General features: G+C 32.7%; 5 protein-coding genes across 10 annotated transcripts in view; 3 read left to right on the top strand and 2 right to left on the bottom strand.

The window, feature by feature from the left end:
* The window catches only part of LOC111477017 (long-chain-alcohol oxidase FAO4A), a 6,124-nt gene extending 5,559 nt beyond the window's left edge, over positions 1-565 (bottom strand). The window contains exon 1 of the mRNA XM_023120941.1: positions 251-565. Within this exon, the coding sequence (XP_022976709.1) occupies positions 251-565 (315 nt within the window). The remainder of the gene's footprint in view (positions 1-250) is intronic.
* A 5,968-nt stretch (positions 566-6,533) lies between these two features.
* On the bottom strand, positions 6,534-10,346 carry LOC111477089. The gene is made up of 5 exons (XM_023121060.1): positions 9,872-10,346; positions 9,707-9,784; positions 9,337-9,418; positions 8,017-8,159; positions 6,534-6,875 (listed from the first exon to the last, which is right to left on the bottom strand). The coding sequence occupies exons 1-5, from the start codon at positions 10,172-10,174 to the stop codon at positions 6,672-6,674; spliced, it is 810 nt and encodes a 269-aa protein (XP_022976828.1). The 5' UTR covers positions 10,175-10,346; the 3' UTR covers positions 6,534-6,671.
* Positions 10,347-10,710: 364 nt separating this feature from the next.
* Positions 10,711-12,902, top strand: LOC111477048 (pentatricopeptide repeat-containing protein At1g77360, mitochondrial-like). Its single transcript, XM_023120996.1, has one exon. The coding sequence runs from the start codon at positions 11,135-11,137 to the stop codon at positions 12,599-12,601; it is 1,467 nt and encodes a 488-aa protein (XP_022976764.1). The 5' UTR covers positions 10,711-11,134; the 3' UTR covers positions 12,602-12,902.
* Positions 12,903-13,690: 788 nt separating this feature from the next.
* Positions 13,691-14,669, top strand: LOC111477102. Its single transcript, XM_023121087.1, has 2 exons — positions 13,691-13,827; positions 13,921-14,669. The coding sequence occupies exons 1-2, from the start codon at positions 13,792-13,794 to the stop codon at positions 14,524-14,526; spliced, it is 642 nt and encodes a 213-aa protein (XP_022976855.1). The 5' UTR covers positions 13,691-13,791; the 3' UTR covers positions 14,527-14,669.
* A 1,283-nt stretch (positions 14,670-15,952) lies between these two features.
* On the top strand, positions 15,953-20,540 carry LOC111477072. 6 transcript variants are annotated; one of them, XM_023121036.1, is made up of 8 exons: positions 16,112-16,197; positions 16,486-16,645; positions 16,749-16,837; positions 16,930-17,007; positions 17,163-17,259; positions 17,954-18,133; positions 19,596-19,803; positions 19,897-20,540. In XM_023121036.1, exons 5-8 carry the CDS (start codon positions 17,194-17,196, stop codon positions 20,220-20,222), a joined length of 780 nt encoding a protein of 259 aa, XP_022976804.1. In that variant the 5' UTR covers positions 16,112-16,197; positions 16,486-16,645; positions 16,749-16,837; positions 16,930-17,007; positions 17,163-17,193; the 3' UTR covers positions 20,223-20,540. The 6 variants fall into 6 exon arrangements, with proteins under 6 accessions (XP_022976798.1, XP_022976804.1, XP_022976800.1 ...); XM_023121032.1 differs by having other exon boundaries at positions 16,930-17,259; XM_023121033.1 differs by lacking the exon at positions 16,112-16,197 and adding an exon at positions 16,212-16,443 and having other exon boundaries at positions 16,930-17,259.
* The last annotated feature ends 4,144 nt before the right edge of the window (positions 20,541-24,684 follow it).

Genomic DNA, 24,684 nt, shown 5'->3' on the forward strand with positions numbered 1-24,684 from the left:
TTGAGGGTTTTTTTTTTTTTTTTTTTCTAAGAAAATAAAATTTTTAATTTGATAAATTCAAAAAATATACCCACAATACATTCAACTTTATATTTTTCTTTGTCTAAAATTTCCTTTTAATTTTTTTTAATTAAGATTATATAAATATAATATTGGGTTGAACTAAAAATATATATTTCTACAAATATACATGCATGCAGTGGATCTCCAAATAGAGGTTTGATAATGGAAGATTGATGCGCAGTCTTACCCTTTCGGAAGTTCCGGCGGCGGAGGCGGAGGTCTCAAAGAACTCGGAGGCGGATCCGTCGGTGGCGGCGACCGACGGCAAGAATGTCTCGCAGAGAGCAGCGAGAGACTCCATCTCGGCGGCGGAGAGGGAGTAGTTGGAGTTTGCATGTTGTGAAATTCCTGCCGGTCCTCCATCGTGGAGGCTGTCGGCGCAGCCGTTGAGCTCTATCACGCACTGGTGGAGTTGCGGTTTCGACTCCCCGTCGCCGCCGTAACTCGACGCCGCACCGAAATATCCCATTTTTAGGTCTCGAAGCTTTCCAGGTTCGGTCATAGAGTTTGAATGGAAGAGGACTCGGCGTTTGATTTCTTTATTTATTTCTACTAATAAATAAATAAATAATCAAAAAAATTATTTATTAAGGGAGGACACGTGGCATAATTCAGAGCCAGAACAAATGTTTGACTTCTTAGTTTGACTGGCGAATTATGTAAGACTTACGGTAACAATTTTTTTCTCTCAATTTTTTTTCAAAAAAAATAATTTAATTTTTGTTAAATTTATATAAATATTCGTAAAAAATTGATTAAAAAAAAATTATACGTGAAACTAGTATTTAAAATTATAATTTTTTAAAAATAAATTATTACAAAAGATTCTTCATTTTTAATTTTACATCTCTGGGTCTATTTTCTCACAAGTTATTATTATTTTTTAATAAAAAAACTTTGAATTTTGTATCTAAATTTTAAAATAAATACAATTTTTTTAAATATTATATGTAAAATAAAAATTTTAAGTATTTATTTTATCTCTAATTTTTAAAATATTTATTTTTGTCATAACATTTTTGCCCCTATTTTATTTTTTGAATATTAAAAATATCTATTAATTCTTAATTATTCAAAATTTAACAAATTAATATATATACATTGAGAATGTGTATATTAATATAATAATACAAGCAAATTAAGTTAGACCAGAAATAAAATAATTAATATTTTAAAAATGATTTAAATAAAACTAAAGTGTTAGATCTCACATCACATCGATGATGTGGAAACCTCTCCCTAGTAGTTGGTTTTAAAGCCGTGAGCTGACGATGATATAACAAGTCAAAACAAACAAAATCGGTTAATTGTGAGTTTGAATTGTTACAAATGGTATCAAGCCAAACATCGAACGGAACAAAGCATTATTTCGAAAAATTAGATAACTTTATAATTCTTTATACGTCACCTTTACCTCGTTTATCTCAAACGGGCCTTTAAAATAAATTAAATTATATGAATAGAGAGAAAATCGAAAGAGTCAAAAGGTAAAAGATAATTAAAATTTTCACTCGAGAAAAAAAAAACACAATTGTAAAAGAAAACACATTACAAAACCCCCAACACAATCATTCTCAACAAAAACACACAAACAATATAAACATTGATGGAACATATGCAGCTCGAGCCATGACTACGCGCTACCTGGTGGATGAGTGTGGCCAACACCAGGGCTATGCCCGGGTGTGGTCGGTCGGAATGCATCAATTTCTACATATTTATACCGGTTTATCGAGAACGACAATGTCGACACCGGAGCAGGAGGCATTATAGCATGGCGATGGGCGGAGATAACCGCCATGGCAGCGGCGGAGGGCAGCGGATCGATGCCATGCAGTGGGCGTGATGTTACAGAGAGGGAGTGAAGAAGAAGAGTGATGAGAGGAAGCAAGTTAATGAAGTGTAAGCTCCTATGAGCTGCCATGGAGTTTTTTTTTTTTTTTTTTTTTTTTTTTTTTTTTTTTTTTTTTTTTTTTTTTTTTTTTTTTTTTTTTTTTTTTTTTTTTTTTTTTTTTCTTCTCTTGTTAATTTAAATAACAAAAGGAAAGGAAATTGATATGAAAATGGGAAAGAGGTTAGTATTTATGGGGTTGGAGTTGTCATAAGACAGCTATTTAAGATGAATTTAAAAGAGCCCACTTGATAATTTATTTATTTATTTATTTATTTATTTATTTTTATAATAAATTTCCATTTTTGGCATGTTTAATGAGCAGCCCTTCAATTTCAAATCATTTCAAAATTGGCAAAAGAATATTTTTATGCCCCATTTATTTATGTGAAAAAGTTTTAATTTTAAATTACTATAATTAATAAAATAAATAAATATATATTTAAATTTCAAAAGTAGGTTTTTAAAAAAAAATTAAAAATAGTATTTTGGAAGTATTAATACATTCAAATTTATTAATAGTGTTTTTTTTTTTAAAAAATCATAATTTTAAATACTTTTTAAAAAAATATATTAATACTTTATTTAATGCTTTTTTTTAAAAAAAAATTTAATTTAATACAAATTTCAAATTGTTAATGAAATTTTTGAAAATTTAAAGTTGTTTTAGAGTATTAACTATTTTCATTTAAAATTAATAATAAAAACATTTTTTTTTTTACTTTTTTTAGTTTTAGAATATTATTCAAACTTTTGAGAGCACGATATTTTTATTAATTTAATCTTCAAATTATTATTACTATTATTTTATTATTTGTCTCGGTTGGGATTTAATTATAAAAAAATAAAAAAAAATAATGGTTAAGATATATTTTTAAAAATTATTTAATGTCTTTTTTTTAATTAATAAAACTAAGAATAAATAAAAAAAATTCAATAAAGAGAAAATTCAAACAAAATAAAATTGATATACTAAAAATCATTAACCTAAATAACAATTTCTTTTTCTGAAAAATAAAAAAACACTGAAACAACACCAAATCGAGATTAATTAAAAAAAATAGCTTCAACTTTAATAAAATAAAATAAAATAATATCAAAATACGAGATTATTAAGTTTTATAATTAAATCAAAATGCTTCTTCCACTCATCTTATAATCAAATATAAATTTGACACAATTAAATATTTTTTATCTCGTAAAAAATAATTAAAATAATCTTGTTGTGACTATTTAATTTATTTACAATAATATGCTTCTTTTTTTCTCTTCTGATTTTTTTTAATTAATGAATTGAGATATAACAATAAAATAAAATATCAAATGATAGAATTGAGATATGAATTAATGAATTAATTAATTAATATCAAATTATCTCAATAAATTAAAGTGTATAAATTTGATTAAGAGTTTATATATTTAAATTTCTCCACGTTACATGTTTAAATTAAAAATTAATTAATATAGCAAAAAAATGATAGAATTGTTTTATTATTACTTAAATAATAATAATAAAATAAAATAAAAACATTCCGATGCTTTCTATTAACAAGCAAGTAGGTTAATGGGAAATTATTTAGTTTTCTTTAGTCAAGTAGAAATTAAAATAATCATTATTTTAAATATTAATTTTATATTAAGATTTTTATATTTAAGTCTATTTAGTCTCTACCTTAATATCATAAATTTCAAATATAAATTTGATATATTAATATTTTTTTTAATTTTAGATTTATCGAAAATTTATTAGATAAAAAAAAAAGTTTAATGAATATATATAACTTAATATTCAAATAGTGAAATGTCAACTAACACTCTTTTATGGCATGTGTGGTCAAGCAAGCTTGGATTCCGTATAAGGGATTATTTGATTAGCGAAAACAAACCTCGATATGACGAAAGTCACAAAGCCGAGGCGAAAAATATATATGAGGCTAATTCCCGTTAGGACTGGTCGAAAAATGTAAGACCATCACATTTCAAATGAAGTGTTTATTTTAACTGATTTCAGATCTAAAATAAAAAAATAAAATAAAATATTCAATGAGTTGTTAAGAATATGGTTGTTGTTAATTAATCATTAGATCTAAATTCAAAACTATACATGTGTCCTAGATATTCACTACATACAAATTCAAACTACTTTTTCATTATTGTGTTTCTATATTTCAAAATTTTCACAAGCTCGAGCCTACTTTCCGAATTTTTGCCCTGATTATGAAATGCATAATAAGCTAAATTAAACTACCTCTTGAATTAATACTACTAATAATAACAAGGGTAGAAAAATGAGATCATTTAAGGATAATATTTTAAATTTTAGAGTAGAAAAAATGGGATGATTTAAGGATAATATTTTAAATTTTAGAGTAGAAAACACTCACAACTTGGTCACTAAAATTCTTCCATAAACCTTAAACATGAATTATTTAAAAGACGATAATTATATTAATGAAAGAATCTAGCTCGTTCATAGTCCATAAACTATTGTCGGCCTTTGAATTCCAGACGAAATATTGCAAGTGGGATTTTTTGACATTAAAATTTAAGTAAATGGGCAGTTTGTTGAATAATTAAAAAAAAAAAAATTGCATGTTTTGGAGGGAGGTCCTATTTGAGGGCACTTTTCCTCCCAACAATAAAATAAAACCCCCAATTCATTCACCACCTACTCAAACTATTTTTAAAGTATTTTTTATAATTTTATAACCCATAATATTTTCAAACCCTTCCTAATACAAATAAAATAAGAAATTATTAAAATAAAATAAAATAAATAATTTTTATATGCCTTAAAAATTTAAATTATAAACTTTTTAAATTTGTGTCTTAGAACTTATAAAAAAAAATGCTTAATAATGTCCTTTAAATTAAAACTAAATTAGAACACTAAACTAAGCTTCCCGGTCTAATATCTTCGTAAATTTGTAAAAAAAAACATAAATTTGTATAAAAAAGCATAATACATTAGACCCAAAATTAAAGTTAACTCGACTGTTACAAAAACTAAACTTATAATTTAACTAACAAAATAATTATCACAAAATATCTCCCTGCCAACATAGATTAAGAATGGATGTGCTTTTGAATTTTTTTTTTTCATAAAATAATGTAAAATGGAAAGAGAAATACTTGATTGACCATGGAATATTCCATGAAGGGCTTTTAAATATATTAGATTGATAATCAAATTGATATTATAAAAATAAATATTGTTGATAATATGTAATGCATTTATGATAAAATTAAAGTAGTGGAACATACACCACGACCAAGGAGTTTTTGGCAGACACTTTATATTTTTGATGCAATTTTTATAATTCAATTAACAAATTATATGTGCTGTACAGTTATTTTGTGGAACATAATAGTAATTTTTTGAGGAGAGAAATTTGAAAAATCATTTGAGGATCTCTTTACAAATATATTTATATTAAGCAATACCTAACCTAACCGACCAACAATATAACCTCTATCTCGAACTCACCTTATCTAACAGAAAGAAATCGGAGAATTTTCACCCGGTTCAGAGACTCCATTTACCATTTAAACGGAAAATTTTCAGCCCGTTCATAAAGGGACTCCATTTACCATTTAAACTAAGAATTTTTACCTGTCCAGAAAGAGACTCCATTTACAGAGAATTTTTACCAAAGAGACTCTATTTACCATTTAAACGGAGAATTTTCACCATGTTCAAAACGAGACTCCATTTACCATTTAAATGGAAAATTTTCACCCCGTTCAGGAAGAGACTCCATTTACGAAATGTAGAATTTTCACCCTGTTCAGAACGAAACTTCATTTACCATTTAAACAAAAAAATTTCACCATGTTGAGTAAGAGACTTGGAGAATTATCACCCTGTTCAGAACGAGACTCCATTTACCATTTAAACAGAGAATTTTCACCATATTTAGAACGAGACTTCGACTCAACAAATTAAATGAACATCTCTAATAAGCATAAAATGTAATTGAAAAATAATATCAAGAAAATTAATAATATCAACATTAATAATGGAAAAGGATATATAAAGTTGTAAAAAAAAATATGTACAAAACTAGCATAATAATATGTAAAGTCAATATTAAAAAAATATGTACAAAAGAAACATAGCATAAGAATATGTAAAGTCAATATTATTGGAGTAAACTCCACCGTTATTTGAGGTATTCTACTAATTTTTTGCAATATTATTAATAAAGTATGATGATGATGTTGTCAAGTGATATTATATTGGCCCAACCGTAATAATTTGTATGTATTTCTTTTAAATAATATATTTCATAAAATATCTATTCTCTAGGTTCAAATCCTTTCAACCAGGAATCTTTATGAAATAAAAAAAATGAATAATTTAATGCAAGAAGGTTATAATTTATCCAAAATATTCCAACACTCTGTAATCTCGTCCAACTTGGGTTATTTATATTCCATTTGAATCTTTTTTCTTCTAATTATTATTATTTTATGTTGAAGAACTCTTTGTTGCTCATTTTAATATAAAGTTAAAATATAATTTTAATTCTTATCTCTAAAATTTTATTATCTTATTTATTTACTCTTTTGCCGATAATTTACACTAGTAACATCTTCTTACAGCACCCATTTACAAGAACATTTCTGGTTTCAACCGTTTTCAGAGGGAAGGCCAAAAAAGGGAAAAAAAAGTATTATATTTTTATATTTTTACATAACTTATTACTAATTAATTTCATTCGGTTAGTTTAGAGAGCAAAAACAAGGTAGCAGAGGAAAGGAATATTGAAACAGCCAAGCAAAGCAAATCACCTGGAGATTGAATGACCACCTTTTTACTCTTGTCAAAAAACCCAATTAGAAGCAGCATTACTATGACATGCCCCAGCTTTGTTTTCAGCTCATTTACGGTTGTTATGTTCATCCATTTAGGTCGTTCCTGCATATATTCAATCATGTAAAACTGTAACGACACCATTTAATATAAATGAACATTGGCTAATCTATATATATTATGTGTGTTTTATTGTGAGCATGTTAATATCACTCGAACACTAAACTTGAGATTCAAATCATTAGAAAGGAGAACGAAACATTATTTATAAGAGTTTGAAAACCTCTCCCTAGTAGATGTTTTTTAAAAACTTTTAGGGAAAGCTTGAAAAAAAAAAAGCTAAAAGAGGACAAGATCTGCTAGCTGTAGGCTTGGGCCATTACAAATAATATCAGAGCCAGACACCAAGCTATGGGCCAGCGAGGAGACCGAGGCCCAAAGAGGGTGGACACGAGGCGATGTACCAGCAAGGACGTTGGGCCTCGAAGGGAGTAAATTGGGGGAGTCCCACATCGATTGGAGAAGGGAACAAGTGCCATCAAGGACGCTGAGCCCCAAAAGAGGATGGATTGTGAGATCCCACATTGGCGGGGAGGAGAACGAAACATGCTTTATAAGGTTTATAAGAGTGTGGAAACCTCTCCCTATTAAAAACATTTTAAAAACTATTGAAGTGAAACCCAAAGGGAAAGCCCAAAGAGGACAATATCTGCTAGCGGTGGGCTCGAGCCGTTACACTTTAAAATAAATGAGATGTTGGGCATGCGATTATCAAAATCCATTTTTAGGCTCAATTAGGGCCCAAACATCCAACTACAGCAAGAATGTTATTAGGACCACAAATATAGAGACATTTTGATAACCCTTTAGTCACTAAACTTTAGTATGTAACAATATTCTCTATGATTTAAAATTTATAACAATTTAAACTCTAAGCTCTAGCTCATACAAGTTGTAAGAGCCTAGATCCCACCAGCCCATCACTTTTTTGTTTTCTCATATGGAGAATTCATTTTTAGTAGATTTTTCACGATAGGGACTAAAGTCATCACAAAGTTCAAGAACTAAAGTAGAACGAGTTTTAAGCTAACGAGACTAAATTGAGGAGGAAAACTTTAGGGACAAAATATGATTGTTGAATGCATAAAAAATAAACTAAACAAAAGAACTACAATAACAATGGCCACGGAGCAGCAGATAACAGTAGAGAAACTGTATCACAATAACAGGGATAAGATTGACTAACCTTTAAAGTGAACAAGCCAAATAAGTTGGATCTATGCAAAACGCCTCTCTCTGAAAATGACCGTGCACTTCCAAGATTGCTGATAAACAGTTCATAGAGACCCGTGCCAAAGACTAGCATCACAGTTCCTAAGAGATAAACATCTGCAAACCATTTGAAGCAAGAATTTAATGACCTTGAATTTTTTTTATTTTTTATGAGTCGTGTTTTTATTGAGACAAAATGAACCCCAAGAAGAATCCAACTAACCTAAGAAGAGGGATAATTTATGCATGTCTAGGGGCAGGAAAAATTACAGGCTGATTAAGTTAACTTATTCCACTGATATCTATCTTTGATGATCAAACAAGCACAAAATTTAGTATTCATTTCAGACATCCATCTGCATGACTTGTACAATCACAAGAGAACTCAACAATGTTAACCAAACAACCAATTGAAGAATTAAATGAAAACCTGAACCAGAATCCTAAACAATAATTGATAAGGGTTCAACTTCCCTTTATAAGTATTGTTTCTAAACTAATACAATTTAACCAATTCCATTAATATTTTATTAAATTTTCCATCTAGTAAAGCTGCCCCAGCCCACTGTTTTTGGTTTTCCCTTCTCCAGAATCCCTCACACCCCCTAAAACTCAGAACTTACATGTGGGTTCTTTAGGATTCCTTTTCATCTAAATCATTTGAGCCTTCATAGCTTCATTCTCAGTGTAGTTCGATCTCAATTTGGACTTGATTATATGTCATAAATATTAGAAGATGAACTGGTTGTCGTGGAGGAATGAAATTGATTTATTTAACATTTGAGGCTGTGCAATTGTGTTACACATTATGTGACATTATTTTAATCCACCATGAACCTGATGTACAGTCAGATGATCATTTATGGTAAATTATTATAACTAAGTTATGGCATTTTGATGTACAAAGTAACAGTATTTAGGTTAAAGAGCATATAAAGCAACAAAAATAAATAAATAAATAAATAAATAATGGTAGAAGTTAGTGAATTCAGTAGAACAAGTGGCTACCTTAGTTTCATTATAAAAATAAGTCAACTTCGAAGCAAATAAAAACATGAAAAAGCTTCTAATGCAGCAGTAATGCTAACAAAACACATATCAATAATGAAAACGTGTATTTACTTCCACGGATCGTGTGCCCTAGTACTCAACCTAAACTTGGAATTGGATCAAATTTCTTTTTATAAAGATTCAAAGATAATTTTTATAACAAAATTATGAACATTGAACACAGATTTGACAAACGGAAAACAGAGAAAAGAACATTAGTTTGAGAGTACTTCACAGTAAGTACCTATGGCCTCAACTAGCAACATAATCACTTTTCCACGATTTACAAAATATTCTGATAAAGATGCTGCCACATGAACGCACCCCTGCATTGCATAAGCACGCATAAAATTAGAAAAACGAGAAAGGCAGACCGCGTATTATATATTTACTGAAAGTCAACCGACAACGTGTGCTGCTAATGATTATCCAAGTACACCAATCAACAAGAATAAAAAGACAAATATACCATATTTTCTCAAACCAAGGTTCAGCAATATAGAATCATGAAGAAAAATCTCAGTTCAAAGATTCCCAACACAGACAATGAAACACAAATCATGCCCTATGAAAACAGAATAATGTGATAGAGAGCTGAAAGGTAGTCATCATACCTTGACGAAACAGAGTACAGACCCAATTAAAGACCCTAAGACGCCCAAAAACGCCATGAATCGGCATCGATAAATGGCCTGAAATCACACGAAGTAATATTGTCACACTATAAAAGCTACTATGATTATGAATTAAACAGGCACCCAGGAATTAGAGGTTCAAACCTTTTCTAGGCCCTCCTCGACAGTATCCAACTTTTCCAGTGCCGACGTCCGAGACGCAGCGCCTACATCGGATTGGACAAAAGGAGCAGAAGCAGCCGGAACTTGAGGCCCTGAGCTGGGACTTGCACAAGCAGGAAATCTACGGCCACAACCACCAACAAGGTCGGCTCTATAACCAAAAATACCATTGAACTTTGAATTGGGTTGCTGGTGCTGGTAGGCTTGGATGATGATCGTGGAAGGTCGGGCGGTGGTCGTTAGAGTTCTGATAGGGCCAGTAATCAAGGATGGAGACGGTTGCATGGTGGCAGCCGGAGATGGAAGGGTATACAAAGGGTTTTAACATCAAAGAAGATTGCCGTACGGTGGCGCAAGCCACTGAACTCCGAGGAAATGGCAGTTGAAGATAGTAAAGACTTAAAAGATAGGGGCTGAAGTTATGGGCCTCGTTTAAAGTTGGGATACTCCATGATCAGTTTGTTCTCTGTTTCATTACGGCACGTTGATATTGCATTTCATTATTGAATATAACTAGTACAAAAAAAAAAAAGTATTAATAAATTGTGTTCTTAATACCAAAATTAGTATTATTGTTCATGTGTTTAAATAATTGTGATGTTTTTATTAATAGTTTAACTCAGAAGTTAATCACTACACTCTCTAATAGAATTCAATCATAATCTCTAATTATCATCCAATCAAAAAGAATTTAATTAGTTAAAATATATATATATAGAGAGAGAGATTCCATATATTCATTCCCTTTGGCTCTATAAGATAAAATTATAATTAAAAAAAAAAACAAGACGAGATTTTTATCATCCTAGTCATTCCGAAGCCCAATCCACTTTGAACCCCTAAACAAAGTTGAGGCCCAAGGTATGTTTCAAGGGTCAGTTCCCGCGAATTGGGCTTCATCACTAACGACAACTGTACCATCTTCTTCCCCCCTACAGAGCATGACTGCTCACTCCACTGAGGCTCAAGGAACCTCTCTTCCATCTGTCTCAGCACCTGTCGGTCCCTTCGTCTTTGCAAATTCAAATAGCTTCACTCGTTTTAGAGTTCCAAAATACCAGACGAAGCTTTACAAGACGGAGGTTTCCTGACCGACTTCTAAACTCTTCACATTTCCTCTCATAAAAACTTATCTCTCCTATTGAGATCGGGAAACGAAGAAAGGTTATGATTGATCGTCTTAGTCCAAATGGTTTCTTCCTGGTTGAACAATTGTGGATTTCATATGGTTGTTTGAGGTGATGAATGGTGGAAGCCATGGCTGAAAACCCTAAAATTGGTGTAAAAAAGCCTTTCAAACTCCCCCCCAGTTCCTCGCCTCCGTTGGCCAAATCCCCTCGCCTCCCCGTGCATCTCGACGCGCCTGACATATCGCCGGCTGCCAAAACCGTTTGCAAAGTCCTGGTCAGAGCCTCGCCAAATGATGTAGAAGCCGCGCTCTCCGCGACGGGAGTAGTTCCGTCGCCAGAGCTTGTCCAAGAAGTTCTAAGGGTTTCTTATAACTATCCGTCGTCGGCGATCAAATTCTTCCGCTGGGCGAGGCAGTTGGCGAAGCAGTCGGCGTACTCGTGGAATATGATGGTTGATTTGCTGGGCAAGAATGAATTGTTTGATCAAATGTGGAACGCCATCCGCACGATGAGGGAAGAAAAAGTCCTTTCATTACCAACTTTCGTGTCTGTTTTTGGGAGTTATTGTTCTGCTGGCAGGTTCAAAGATGCGATTAAGAGCTTTGAAGTGATGGATAGGTACGACGTCGAGAAGGATGTGGTGGCGGTGAATTCTCTACTGAGTGCAATTTGCACCGAGGAAAATCAAACATCAAAGGCTTGGGAGTTCTTTAAAAAGCACAAAGAGAAGATTCCTCTAGATGGGGACTCATACGCCATTTTATTGGAAGGATGGGAGAAAGAAGGCAATGTGGAGAAAGCCGAGGTTACATTTGATGAAATGGTGAAAAGAGTCGGTTGGAATCCTGAAAATGTTTCAGCTTATGATGCATTTTTGATAACATTGGTTCGTCGGGGCCAATCTGCAGAGGCAGTTAAAGTTCTACTAGAAATAAAGAACAATGGTTGCTCTCCAGGTTTGAAATTCCTATCCAATGCTCTTGATAGTCTCATTAACCAAAATGATGCAACTCATGCGATTCTATTGTGGGATATAGTTGTGGGAAGTGGATTAGTTCCAAACTTGATTATGTACAATGCCATAATCGGATTGCTTAGTGAGAAGGGTAAAATTGAAGACTCATTTCGGCTCTTGGACGCCATGGTTTTCCATGGAGCTTTTCCCAACTCCCTCACTTACAATCTGATCTTCAGCTGTTTGATTAAGAACAAGAAAGTTAAGGAAGCAAGTCAATTTTTCAGGGAGATGGTAAAGAATGAGTGCCCTCCCACCCCTTCTAATTGTGCTGCAGCTATCACAATGTTGTTTGATGGTTATGACCCTGAAACAGCCATTGATATATGGAACTTCATGGTTGATAATAACATCAAGCCTATGGATGCAAGTGCAAATGCACTGCTTATTGGTCTCTGCGACTTGGATCGATTAACAGAGGTTAGGCGATTCGCTGATGATATGCTAGATCAACGAATCGGAATATCCGAATCGACTATGAAGTTCTTACGGAATGGTTTTTATCAGCAGAGGGGAAGATTCAGAGATAGTTATGATAGTCTTTTTCGTAGGTGGAGAGACTCCTAAACTTTGTAGTTTTTGCCTTCTCTTCATCCATTTTTGGTGTTTTCACAAGCTTAATACATAGAAACATTAGTGATTTCCTAGAGGCAAGTAGGGTTACCTGTTCTACACACATCATTTTGACCTTAGCAATTTCACCTACTTCACCTCATCAGAAGCTCTCTTTTTTTCTTACTGTTGCCCCGTCTTTGTATAGTTTTCGTTCTTAAGGTAGGTTGAAGTAACAGTGAAATGAAAATATTGTTGATGTCATAAAGATTCAAATCAAATTATAATTCAAATGGTAAGATAATCGTATTTGATATCTAAATGTTATAAGCTTTTTGTCCATAGTTGGGTTGAGATAAATATTAGTAGAATTACCTGTTGGAACATTCAGATGTCGATAGCGTCATTTTCCCATAAGCTCGATCATAACTCGACTGCATTTGACATGGACTGTTGATAGATCAAAAGCAACTCAGTCGTCTTTCTCTGTGCACCAGCTAGAAAATTCCAGTGTAAGTTTGGAATTTTGCTTTCTAAACCAAAGTAAAGAGAACAAAAAAATATATATATATATAACTCAGTTCCAATAATATGTCCAATTATTAAGTATCGTTCAAGTGATTAAATAATTTACTTTTAAAGTATACCAACGATAACTAAACGTAAAAGGAAGCCATCTAGATTGATGTAAAAATGAATTTCTGAGATCGTAAGAAGGAAAGAAATGACCTAACTAAAGAACTGTTGTGAGGATGTAGTTCATCGATAATTTAATTTTTTGTCTAGCTGTTGTTGAACTGTATATATATAGAAAACAAAGCCAATTTGTTCAAAAGAAGTTCGAAGTATGATTTTTAAAGCAGAACTACAAAAGTAATATCATTGTCGAATTCGGACTAAACATTTAATCCGATCTAAATAGAACACACAATCATGAATATTGTCTTTTGTTAATTTAAATGAAGCATTGCATTATCATCAGTACTGTTATGGATTCAAAAAGAAACTCTCAAGTATAATTAAAGGAAACAATTACTCGACAAAGCTTTGGATAAATTCTCAGATAACAAATATGCTCTAACAGTAGGAGTTCTTTACCTTTAGATGCGTTAAAAATAAGGAAAGGAAGATACCAAAGCCTTCGCCGCCCATCGCTGCAACTTCTTGACAAGCTTGCATTCCTCCCTCAGTGTCTTTTCTCTGCCATGCCTAAAATTGAGCTCTGCAACACAACAAAAGTGGTGAGATCATTTGCAAATTCAAATATACCTTCACTTTTACCTTCTTTTCAGTCTAGATTGCAATTAGTTTATGAGAAATTACATTGGTCTCAGATGCCACCAAATTTCCTGTCCAGCCTAAAGCGACATACTCATCCCCTAATTTGGATTGCCGGTATAATCTGCGCCACCATAGCTCTTGCTGTGATTATCGCAGGCATCGTTATCTTCATCGGCTACGTGACAACCCGCCCTACGGTGCCTTCAATCAGCGTAACCGACGGACATCTCGATAGAATCCGAAACAGCAGAATCGGATTGCTTGAAGTCCAGATGAAGCTCGTCGTCCGAGCCGAGAATCAAAATGCTAGAACACAGGCAAGGTTCTCACATACCGATTTCGTCCTGATCTTCGACGGCATAGAAATTGCATCACTGGTGGCTCACCGGCCGTTCAAAGTGAATAAGATGAGTTACCTGGATTTGCATTTCTTAGTGGAATCATCAGCTATTCCGCTCAATCCTATGCAGATGCAGCATCTAAGCTGGTCGCTGAATAGGAATTTGATGCAATTCGATCTCAAAGGAAGCTCGAGAACTCGATGGCGAGTTGGAGTTCTGGGACCGCTCAAGTTTTGGTGCCATTTGAACTGTCACCTCAGATTTTACCCGCGCAATGGAAGCTACATTCCCGCGCCTTGTTCTTCAAAGGATAAGTAATTTGCAGAAGAACTGAAATTTTTAATTAATTTTGAAACCACAAATACGTATAAATACGTATAAACGACACCGTATTATTAGTTTTCTTTCTTTTTTAATTTCCCCAAAAAATCTCCTCAATATTTATTTTCTTTTAAATCAATATTATTAGTACAACAAACATCAAATCTCAATATTTAATAATTACTGTTGGTAAATGAATTTTAACTATGGTAGAAAATTTAATGTAGAAGAAAAATAACACGATGAATTTATATAAATGGATTAAGGTAACAAAATAATCAAACTACCAAACTCACAAAATATCTAGTAATTTTTTAATTAAACTAATACAAGAGTAGAAATGTAAAAATGAGCATAGTTAAACGATAAATATTGATAAATACGCCGATTTAGAAATTCATTTCGGACAATTTAACATTTTCAAACTGTTTCTTTTTAATAACTAAAAAGATTTGTGCCAAAATAACCGAGGTAAAAAGAACAAAAGGCCTTGAACACGTAATGGATTTTGAATGACTATTTCCGCATCTCCTTGACTAAATCCTCCCATAGTAGGATTACTCGTTAATGTGAAAAATTAAATGGTTGCTTAATTTATATAAAAAAATTGTTATGTAATTAAATATAATTTTTAACCATAAATATTGAGTCGTTACGTACTTAAAATTACAAAAATAATTATACATTAAAGTCAGATAGACAACCTGGGAATTAAATTACTATAAACTTAAATTGTTAATTTAAAATATAGATTAAAACAATGATTTTATTAAAAAAAAGAATACCATAATGGAAGAATAATACACCTTTTAATTTAAATTTTTATATAATTCGGCTCTGACACCATGATATTGTCCATTTTGAGTGTAAGTTTTGAAGTCTTTGACTTGGACTTCCCTAATATGACTCGTACTAATGAAAATAGTATTTATCACTTATAAACCCTGATATTCCACTAAATTAATTACCGTAGGACTCATTTTTAATAAATAATATTTATAAAAGATAAAAAGTTTAAAAATTTATTACCATTAATATAGGAAGAAAAATCATTTATGGGCTCTTTATTTATTTTCTTGTCCCTATTCAAAATTCATGAACATTTTTTAAATATTATACTAACCATAAAGATATTGTTTTAATTTTTTAAAAAAATATATAACTGCAGTTTTTTTTAAAATTTAAGAATATTAATGAAATTAAAAAAAAAAAAATTAGAGTATTTCTTATTTAAAATAGATTTTTTTTTGGGTGAAGTTTTAAATATATTTTTAAGAAAAATGAAAAATTTAAAAATATTTTTATAACTTTTATCATATAAAATATTATATTGAATAAAGTTTTTATATTAATTTATTTCCATTTCATAAATAAGCGAATTTGAGTGCTAATTTCACTGGGTAGCAGTAAAAGAGACGACAGGGAGTTTAATGAGAAAAAGAAATTGTGAAAGCGGTTAAGCGGCGCCATATTAGCTTTTCGTTCAAGGTCAAGTTTCCCTCCATATCCATTTCATCACCATTTCTCGGACGTGTCAATCATGGAGTTGCCATATTTCCAGATGCCATTTTCTCAGAACTCTCTCCCATGCAGAGTCTCTCTCTCTCCAGCTCTGCCTTTTTGCCGCGATTCTCCCGTGCTCTAATTCGTCTACATTCTCCTCTTGCTGTAAGCTTTTGTTTCATCGCATCGCTTTTATTAACTCGCTTCAATTAATTTCCGTTACGTACTTGATTTGCGTTGTTTTTTGATCCATTATGATATAGGAATGATTCTGTAGTTTAAATATCAATAATCGCACTTTATTCACTTAGGTTCATTGGATTTCTGTGTGATATAAGCAAATGTGAGTGGTGGAAGATGAAGAAGGAAGAGAAAATTGATGGACGGACATTCGATAGTTGTTTTTCTTTGGTATTGTCACAAGAATAGTTGTATCTGTCACTATTATTTCAGTGATCTCAATTTCGTTCCTGTTAAATAATCAATAGCACGGTGCCAAAATTCTGAAGACTGCTTGATAATCGAGAGAAAACGGATTAGTTTTTGAGTTGTTTTGTTGAAGGAATCTGGTCTATCTCCCTGTGGTGCACCCTGAAATTGGGGAATAACACTCGTACGTTATTGTAGACTTTTGAGATGCATCCATGCTATTTTCTTCTTTCGTCTTCTGTTAAGATTCACTTAATAAAAAGGTCCACTATCCTTCTATTCTCAAGTTCTTCTTATCACGGGATTCTGGGTGTCCGGACTGTGAAGTAATGGCCTGCACTGCATAATCTAATGATTAGCTTTGGAGGAAATTTTGGTATCAACTTTGTACCTGCTTAAATGATATCAAAATTTATTATGTAACTTCCTCAGCCCCAGTTTGGTTGAAGTGATTTGTTTGTTATGCAGAATTTGGATTCAATAAATCTGGTTACAGCTTCGGGAAAGTCATTGGCATGTAGTTTTGCAAGAAAGGTAGCAGTACTGGTGGGTTCAATGGCTTTGTTATACGAGTTTCTGAATATCACAATATTATTTATCACGTGGCCTTTCTCGTTTTTCATAAGTACATGCTCATTAATCTTGAAAACCTTTGTTGTTGTCGTTCAAACTTGGTTGGAGCTGTTGAAAACCTCGGTCAGTCTTCACTTGAATATATTGTGGACAACTTTGATGTGGATAATTGCGTTTGTCTCCCTTCCTGGACGAATTTTAGCTGCTTTAAAGAGGGAAAGGCAGGTTAGCCCTCTCGCCCTGTTGTTTCTTGATTGCCATCGGTGCTCGTTCAATGATGATGTATTTTGTTTCTGTCTTTTCTTTTCTCTGTTTTTGATTTGAGATTTGTCTTTGAGGAAAATATGCACATAGAAAAATATTCTTCAACTTACGGTAGTGGATTTAGACTTAAACTTCTCATAGACAACAATATGACGATTCCATTTGCTTACACATAGGAGTTAACTGCCTACTCAAATTCATAGACATGACTCTAATTCCAGATATAAACAGGTGTGATATTAAAGTGGTAGATTTTGAGAAGTTCAAATAATTACAAATGTTTCCTGAGTTCAACATTTATTCGGAAGTCCTTAATATTCAAAAGCAGAAAAAAGTTATGTTAATAAGTTATAATAACTTGGAAAGGGATTAGGAAACATACCATCGAGTTCTTTGCAGCCTGAGTAATGAAACAACAATTTGAATTGTTTTACTTATTACTAATCGATTGGAGAAGTGTTGTTCAAGCTTTTGTTTGTTCAAGTTCATATTATTGACATTTTGAATTTGTTCTGATTTTGTTTGTTGGTCGCCTATGGGATCTTTACTAGTCATTAAGTAATTAATGTATTGGAGTACCTAGTCGGCTACTTAGGAAGATTCTGTTAATTTGGTTTTGCGATTTTTTTACTCGATAATGATTGGTTTTATGCAGTTGCAAAAAAATTTGCAATTTCTGGCAATTGAGTTCGACAATGTTTTGTGGGAAAGAAAGGAGCTTCAAAAACAATTCCAGACTGCTATGAAAGAGCAGAAGATGATGGAGTTGATGTTAGACGAACTTGAAATGATAAATGAAAAGGCGACCAACAAGATTGCACTCTTAGAAAGTGAGGTAATGGCCTATCTATCTCCTTCAGGCTCTAGCTCCTGTACTAAATGTCATAAATTACGTCGTGGAAGGTTAAAACTCAGAACGACTACCTTAGTTTCAATAAGAAGTGGAGGGAGGAATTTATGCAGTTGGTAAAGGAGAGGTTGAACTTTGACATCAAAACTTGGTTTACTTCTTATGAGTTGAACCTCTTATATCTTTCAAGAACTCAGTGGAAAATTCCGTACAATGTATTAACGAATAAAATCTCTCTCTCTCTCACACACACACGCAATGACACAGTTATAATGTGAATGTAACTTTTAAGACGTTAGAATTTGCAGCAAAACTGTTTCCTGTTCTTTTGTCCCATGCTCCATGTGCAACCGGTTTGAGTTACTGTCATCTCTCATGGAATGATATTAACGTGAATTTGTGTTGATGAGTGCAATAAAACATTGATGTAAATTGATTCCGAGAGGAAAATGTGTTTTCCTTTTACTCTTTAGGTTGCTTAAAAAATCACCTGGAAATCTTTGCTTGTGTTGAACCATGTGGTTCTGAATTCTGATAAATATTGCTACTCAGTTGTGATATTTCAAGTAATACCAGCCAATGTTTTACATGAAGCCAAGGAAATTGCCGGTTCATATTTTTCAACAGTATATGCCTATTTAGGATTCATACTAGTTTTTTCTTTCACTCTTGACATGTTTTTCCTAAATTTACTCAAATTCACACAGCGATCTGTAATCTATTAAGTTAGACCAAAGCAATTCCTTTTAAGTTTCTACCTAGTTGCTTTGGAAATTCAATTGTGTCCCAAGTTTTACTGCCAAGGCAGGCTCCTGCAGCCAGCAGCCAGATAGTCTAATCTTTGTTATAAGGTGGTTAGTTGTTTTGTTATTTGCAAGTGGTTGAGCTGTAATTAGTTATATATTTAAGAGTTAGTTTGTTCTGTTATTTTCCTTCTGGTTTTCTTTTTAAGGAGCTTCGATCAGGCTTGTAAAGCATCTGAATATGTCAATAATACATTCTGCTAATGCATCGCATCAAAATTTCTCTGGTGGGAATTAACATTAGTTGTGTGTATTGACATGTGGAATGGGATGTTTAATTATTTACTAGTCCTGTGAGTTTTTCTCCAAAATTATAATATAGCTAAGTTTTTGGCATTTTGGACTTCTCATTAAAATCCTTTACTGCGACACCATGCATCATTCTTCTTGAGCGATCATTCTTATTAACTGTCACAAGGTTATGCAAAGAGTTCAAATTAATTTTAGCTATCTTACATTCTTATGTAGAGAAAGAGGAAAGACACGGCCATGGTTGTGTGTAGGATGGGAAAATGTCAGTTCATGTGAATGATTACGTCATAACCTCGACTGTCTATTCTTGTTATTGTTGCGTGATATGTTAATAGTAGCTTAGCAATATTTCCTGCTTCCAATAAACTGTTTGCCATAATTTGTTCCATCAGGTGCAGAAATTGAGAAATGAAAATCATCGACTACAAGAAATCAAAGGTAAGGCATATTGGAGCTTAAAAGGTTTTGATGTCAAAAGTGAAGCACAAAAAACTAGCAGAGTTGGCAGCAACATTACCTATGGTATCTCATCATGCTCATCCAGCTATAGTGACAGCAGCCTTCTTCAAGACCTCTCTCGAAGTGAAGCTTCGAAAGACGGTAATATATCTAAAAAAAAATTGATCAAAATTTTAGAATCTGGGTTTCAATCTGGTGTGCTCATCCACAATCATACTTCCGAAATCCTATCAGAAGATGAAGATATCACTGAAATTCTTGATGAACAAAGGGAGGTTGCAGTTCACCGAAGTCTATTCAGTACCCTATTGTCGCTTTTGGTTGGAGTGATTATATGGAAAGCTGAAGAGCCTCACTTGTGCCTTGTAGTGGCTCTCATGTTTGTGGTTAGCATCTCATTGAAGAGCGTAGTTGAGTTCTTCACTACTATTAAGAATAAACCTGCTTTGGATGCTGTTTCTCTTTTGAGCTTCAACTGGTTTGTGCTTGGAATACTGGCTTATCCAACACTGCCAAATATGGCTCGTTTGCTTGCTCCTCTGGCCTCAAGGGTTGTCTGAAAGAACGTGGAATGGTTTGGTTTCTCCATTTCCTGATTCGATCAGAACTACTTGGCCTGGAAAGTTGAGAGGTACATCACCTAATACCACTAGACAGATGTTAGATCATAAAACTTTATCTTCCAGTCGTGAATTCCCGTAGCATGTTATATCATCACGTTTGAGAAATTTTGATGCTTGAAGATGAGGATGCAATAGTGTTTTTTTAAATGTATATATATATATATATAAACATGGATGCAAGTAGTGTTTATACCTTGTAAATGGGCAAGACTTTCTACTTGAATCTAACTTATTGGTTCTCTTCTTGTATGACAATGATTGGTCTGTTCTCATGTATTTCCAAGCTTAATGAACAGCTAGCAACTGATTGAGTTGCATCGTCGGAAGTCCACAATTATGAGTCATCATATTTGGGGACTTTTATGATGTAAACCAAGTATTGTGATCTATCACTGGATCAACCCGACCAGTGGGTCTCTGATGTTTGGGGTCCTAGTAGAAGCCACATCAAAAAGAAGAAGAAAAATGAAACAAGTATTTGTTCAATGTGTTGACTGCCTTAGCTCAAAGGCATTGGAGTTTTTAGGTAAGTTATAATTTCTCTCCACTCTAATTCGTGTCGTATGGTTTTGTCAAAAACAAAATTATAAATGTGAGGAGATAGTGAAATCCAGCTTCATGTAGATTACCTTAGGAGGCCGTGATTAGAAATTGTTTTGAAATGTAGTTTTCTACTTTGTTGGTTAGCTTTTAAGATTGAAGTTTTTCCACCCCAACATGTGGACGCTGCCATTATTACTTCCTTAGTAGGTTGAAGGGTTTAAATGGTTCTCTCAAAAAACAAAGACGGAGAGGAACTACTTAGATATGTTTTTCTTTTACTTTTGTTCTAGAACTTAGAAAGTTATTTATCATCTGGGTATCATATGCCTGCGCATATATATCAACTAGCTGATATGCTTAACTGCAAAAGCATTCTAAGTGGTTAGCAAACTATTTATTGGTCGGGGAGTTGCATACTTTCGTTTTTTCCATGTTCATGTCTAATTCATGTTGGACACTTGTAACATTATACATATGCATTTTATTCAAAATACATATCAATTAGACCATTGTTCAGTATATATCCAACACAACTAATACACAACAAAAATAACAATTTTTTTAGAGTAAGGTATATAGAATTGTCTCAAGCATATAAGTTAATTATATATATATATTCTTAGAAAAATGTAAATGCTTATATGTCGTGTCTGTATTCATGCTTTTGTTGGCCTACATGGGTCGGGTTGGTGGTTGTGGTAGTAAACCATAGGCAACCGTATTTTAGAAGGTATATTCGAGCCCTAATGGAACTTTAAATTGTTGTTAAAATTGTTTTGAATGGAAGGACAAATGTGTGGCTGGGGTCTCTGCTCATTGAATAAAGTCTACATTTTTGTCTTAAGCTTTAGACTTAAAGTGGATTCATTCTGCTTAATTTAGCTCTCTGTGCTTTGGTGCTTTAAATGTTTGGTTTTGGATGCTTGGATTCTCTTTTGCCACATTACTTTGCAGCATTGTCTTTATTCTTGTCATATTGGTTGGCCGACTTGTCGGTTCAAATGCTCCGGGGACCAGCTTTTGTTATATATATATATAGTTGCTATTAAGCACAATATTATGAGAGAGAAAGCTATTTATTTGATGCTCAGGGTTATTGGTAGAGTTGAAGTGTCGTAATCAGTCAGATGTTTTACTTTTTTAATTAGTTGTTTGATGGTGATGTTTGGTTAAGGCGAAGATATTTGCTTGTTCGAATTGTGACAGAATATTAATCCATATTTGATGGAGCTAATTGTGTTATTTGATTTTTTTTATTATATATTATTCTTTTGGAGTAGTTTTACCTAATTTTTTCTTGTCAAGTTTAATAACTTGGTTGCTTGATTTTGTGAAGTCTTTTTTGTTGCTAGTGAAACTTCTTTCAAGGTCTCGAAGTATTAGTTAGATTCTCTTGTACGGTTTTTTGTTCACTTTTTTCCAAATTCATCGGATCTGTTTCCTCATTTATGAGTCTATTTTTTTCTTTCATTCCATCTCGAAGAGTGATTGAGATGAAGTCGGCTATGCTTTCGAACTCGTGAAAATCACGAATTTGAGAGAATTGTTGACAAGGTACTACATCTAGAAGTTTGTTTGTTTTGTAATTGAGATGGTGGGTGGAGATGAGCATGGGGCTTGTAGCTTCATAAGATTGGAACATTTCTTTCTTCCATTCCATTCCACTCCGAAGAGTGATCGAGATGAGTTTAGTGATGCTTTCAAATTTGTGACAAAACACGAATTTGAAAGAATCATTGATACAATACTACATCTAGATGTTTGTTTGTTCTTGAATTGAGATAGTGGGGAGAGATGAGCGAGGTGTGGCTTGTAGCTTGTAGCTCATAAGGTTAGAACATTTCTTTCTTCCATTTCATCCCATTTCATCCCATCTTGAAGAGTGATTGAGATGAGTTCAATGATGCATTCTAATTTGTGACAAATTATGAATTTGGAAGAATCATTAGTACAATACAAAATCTAGAAGTATGTTTGTTCTGTAATTGAGATAGTGGGGGAGATGATCAAGGTGCATCTGGTAGCTCATAAGATTAGAACATTTCTTTCTTCCCTTCCTTTCCATCTCGAAGAGTAAATTCATCTTTTCAAACTCATGACAAATCACAAAGTTTGAAAGAATCATTAACGTGATACTGCTAGAGGTGGGGCTTGTAGTTCGTAAGATTAGAACACATGGCTATAATCACGAATTGGCTATTCTAGTAGTTCATGAATTCGGACACGAATTCTATTCTATGAATATGAATAGGGAGATAGGAAAGAAATGAATATAGGAGCCCTCTGTGCCTGGAACTAGACAAAAAAGGAACACCATTGTTTGTTGTCACTATTATTTGCATTGGTTTTGGTTATTGTAGAAGGATCTAGTATAACTTTTTTGAAATATGAAGTATGAATTGTGTATTTTGATAGATTACAACGACACAGAAATCAAACAAAACTAGATTGCATGTCTGAATCAAACAAGAACAAGAATATTTACTGTTTCCCATTCAAAAAAACAAAGGGATAAGAACAATGGCACAAAGAAAGGGCCTTGAATAAAGGGGATTGCACCATTTCAAGGAAGTTCCTGTCAAATTGGGGACCAGCTGATGCCAAATAGCCTACCTAGCTACCTTAGCTACGACCTAGCTTCCTTGTTTTATTATTATTTTTGTTTTGATTATGAAATCATTTTTCACATCCCATAATCTTATGGACTATTGATTAAATTTCATCTCAATAATTGATTGGAATGGAGCGCCCAATAATTTTCGTTATATTTCATTGCCCCACCATCCTCGATTATTATTTAAATCATCGAATCGTAAACGTAACCTTTTCAGTAATTAAATAATCTTGTGTCGTTGATTTTGTTGAATGAAAGTCCCACTTTTGTTAATTTAAGAAACGATCATAAATTTATAATGAAGGAATACTATCTCTATTAGTGTTAGGCCTCTTGAGGAAGCGTGTTTAAGTTCAAAGTGAAAAATATCATATTATTGTGGGGAGTCATGTCTGATTATTCTTATGTATATTTTCCGTTCGATTTATACATTTAAATAATTTTTTCTTGGTTAAGCATAAAAATTAAAATTTGGACGAAGAGATCGATAAATTTTGGTCTTTTAATTACCTTTTGTGTCCCCTTAATTTTGGGAACAATATTGAAATGGTTAAATTGTACATTTTTTTTTACCATACCCTAAAAAGCCCTACAATAAGGGAAATCATGTATTGTTTTTTTACAATTTTATTATTATTATTATTATTTAATGTACGAGATTTTACCTCGAGTGGGACCATAAAAAAGTTGTATTAATAATATTTTGGTCCTCTTGTTAGTACTGGAAGTGATAATAAAAATGGGTCGGCTCAATCTTTAGGTGGAAGCTCTACAAAATAATTATGAAGCTATACGACTAGAAATCAATTCCTATAAGACTAGAAGTCGATCCCTATGATCAAGTTAGGTACTCTATAACATAGGACTTATCTACAGAAGGAACCAAGAACATAACAAAGCTTTGGATTATTATTTTCGGGCACTAAAGCGAAACCGAGCATTTTATCTATTTAGATAATTTTTTGTGACAAAGGTTACATTTTATTATTATTATAAATAATATAGAGTTAAGTGATGGGTGATTTGATTTAAGTGTATGGTCCCAAATTCCAAGCACGGAGAGACAGAAAAGTCAACAGCTAAAATAATTAGGACAGAAATTGCAATGTGAATTGCTTGACAACTTCCATCATATTCTTTTTCCAATTTTCCATTATAATTATCTTTGACTATTGCCTTCAAACTCTTTTATATATATATATATATATATATATATATATATATATATATATATATATATAT

Source organism: Cucurbita maxima, unplaced genomic scaffold (assembly GCF_002738345.1).
Source record: "Cucurbita maxima cultivar Rimu unplaced genomic scaffold, Cmax_1.0 Cma_Scf00003, whole genome shotgun sequence".
Taxonomy (NCBI): domain Eukaryota; kingdom Viridiplantae; phylum Streptophyta; class Magnoliopsida; order Cucurbitales; family Cucurbitaceae; genus Cucurbita; species Cucurbita maxima.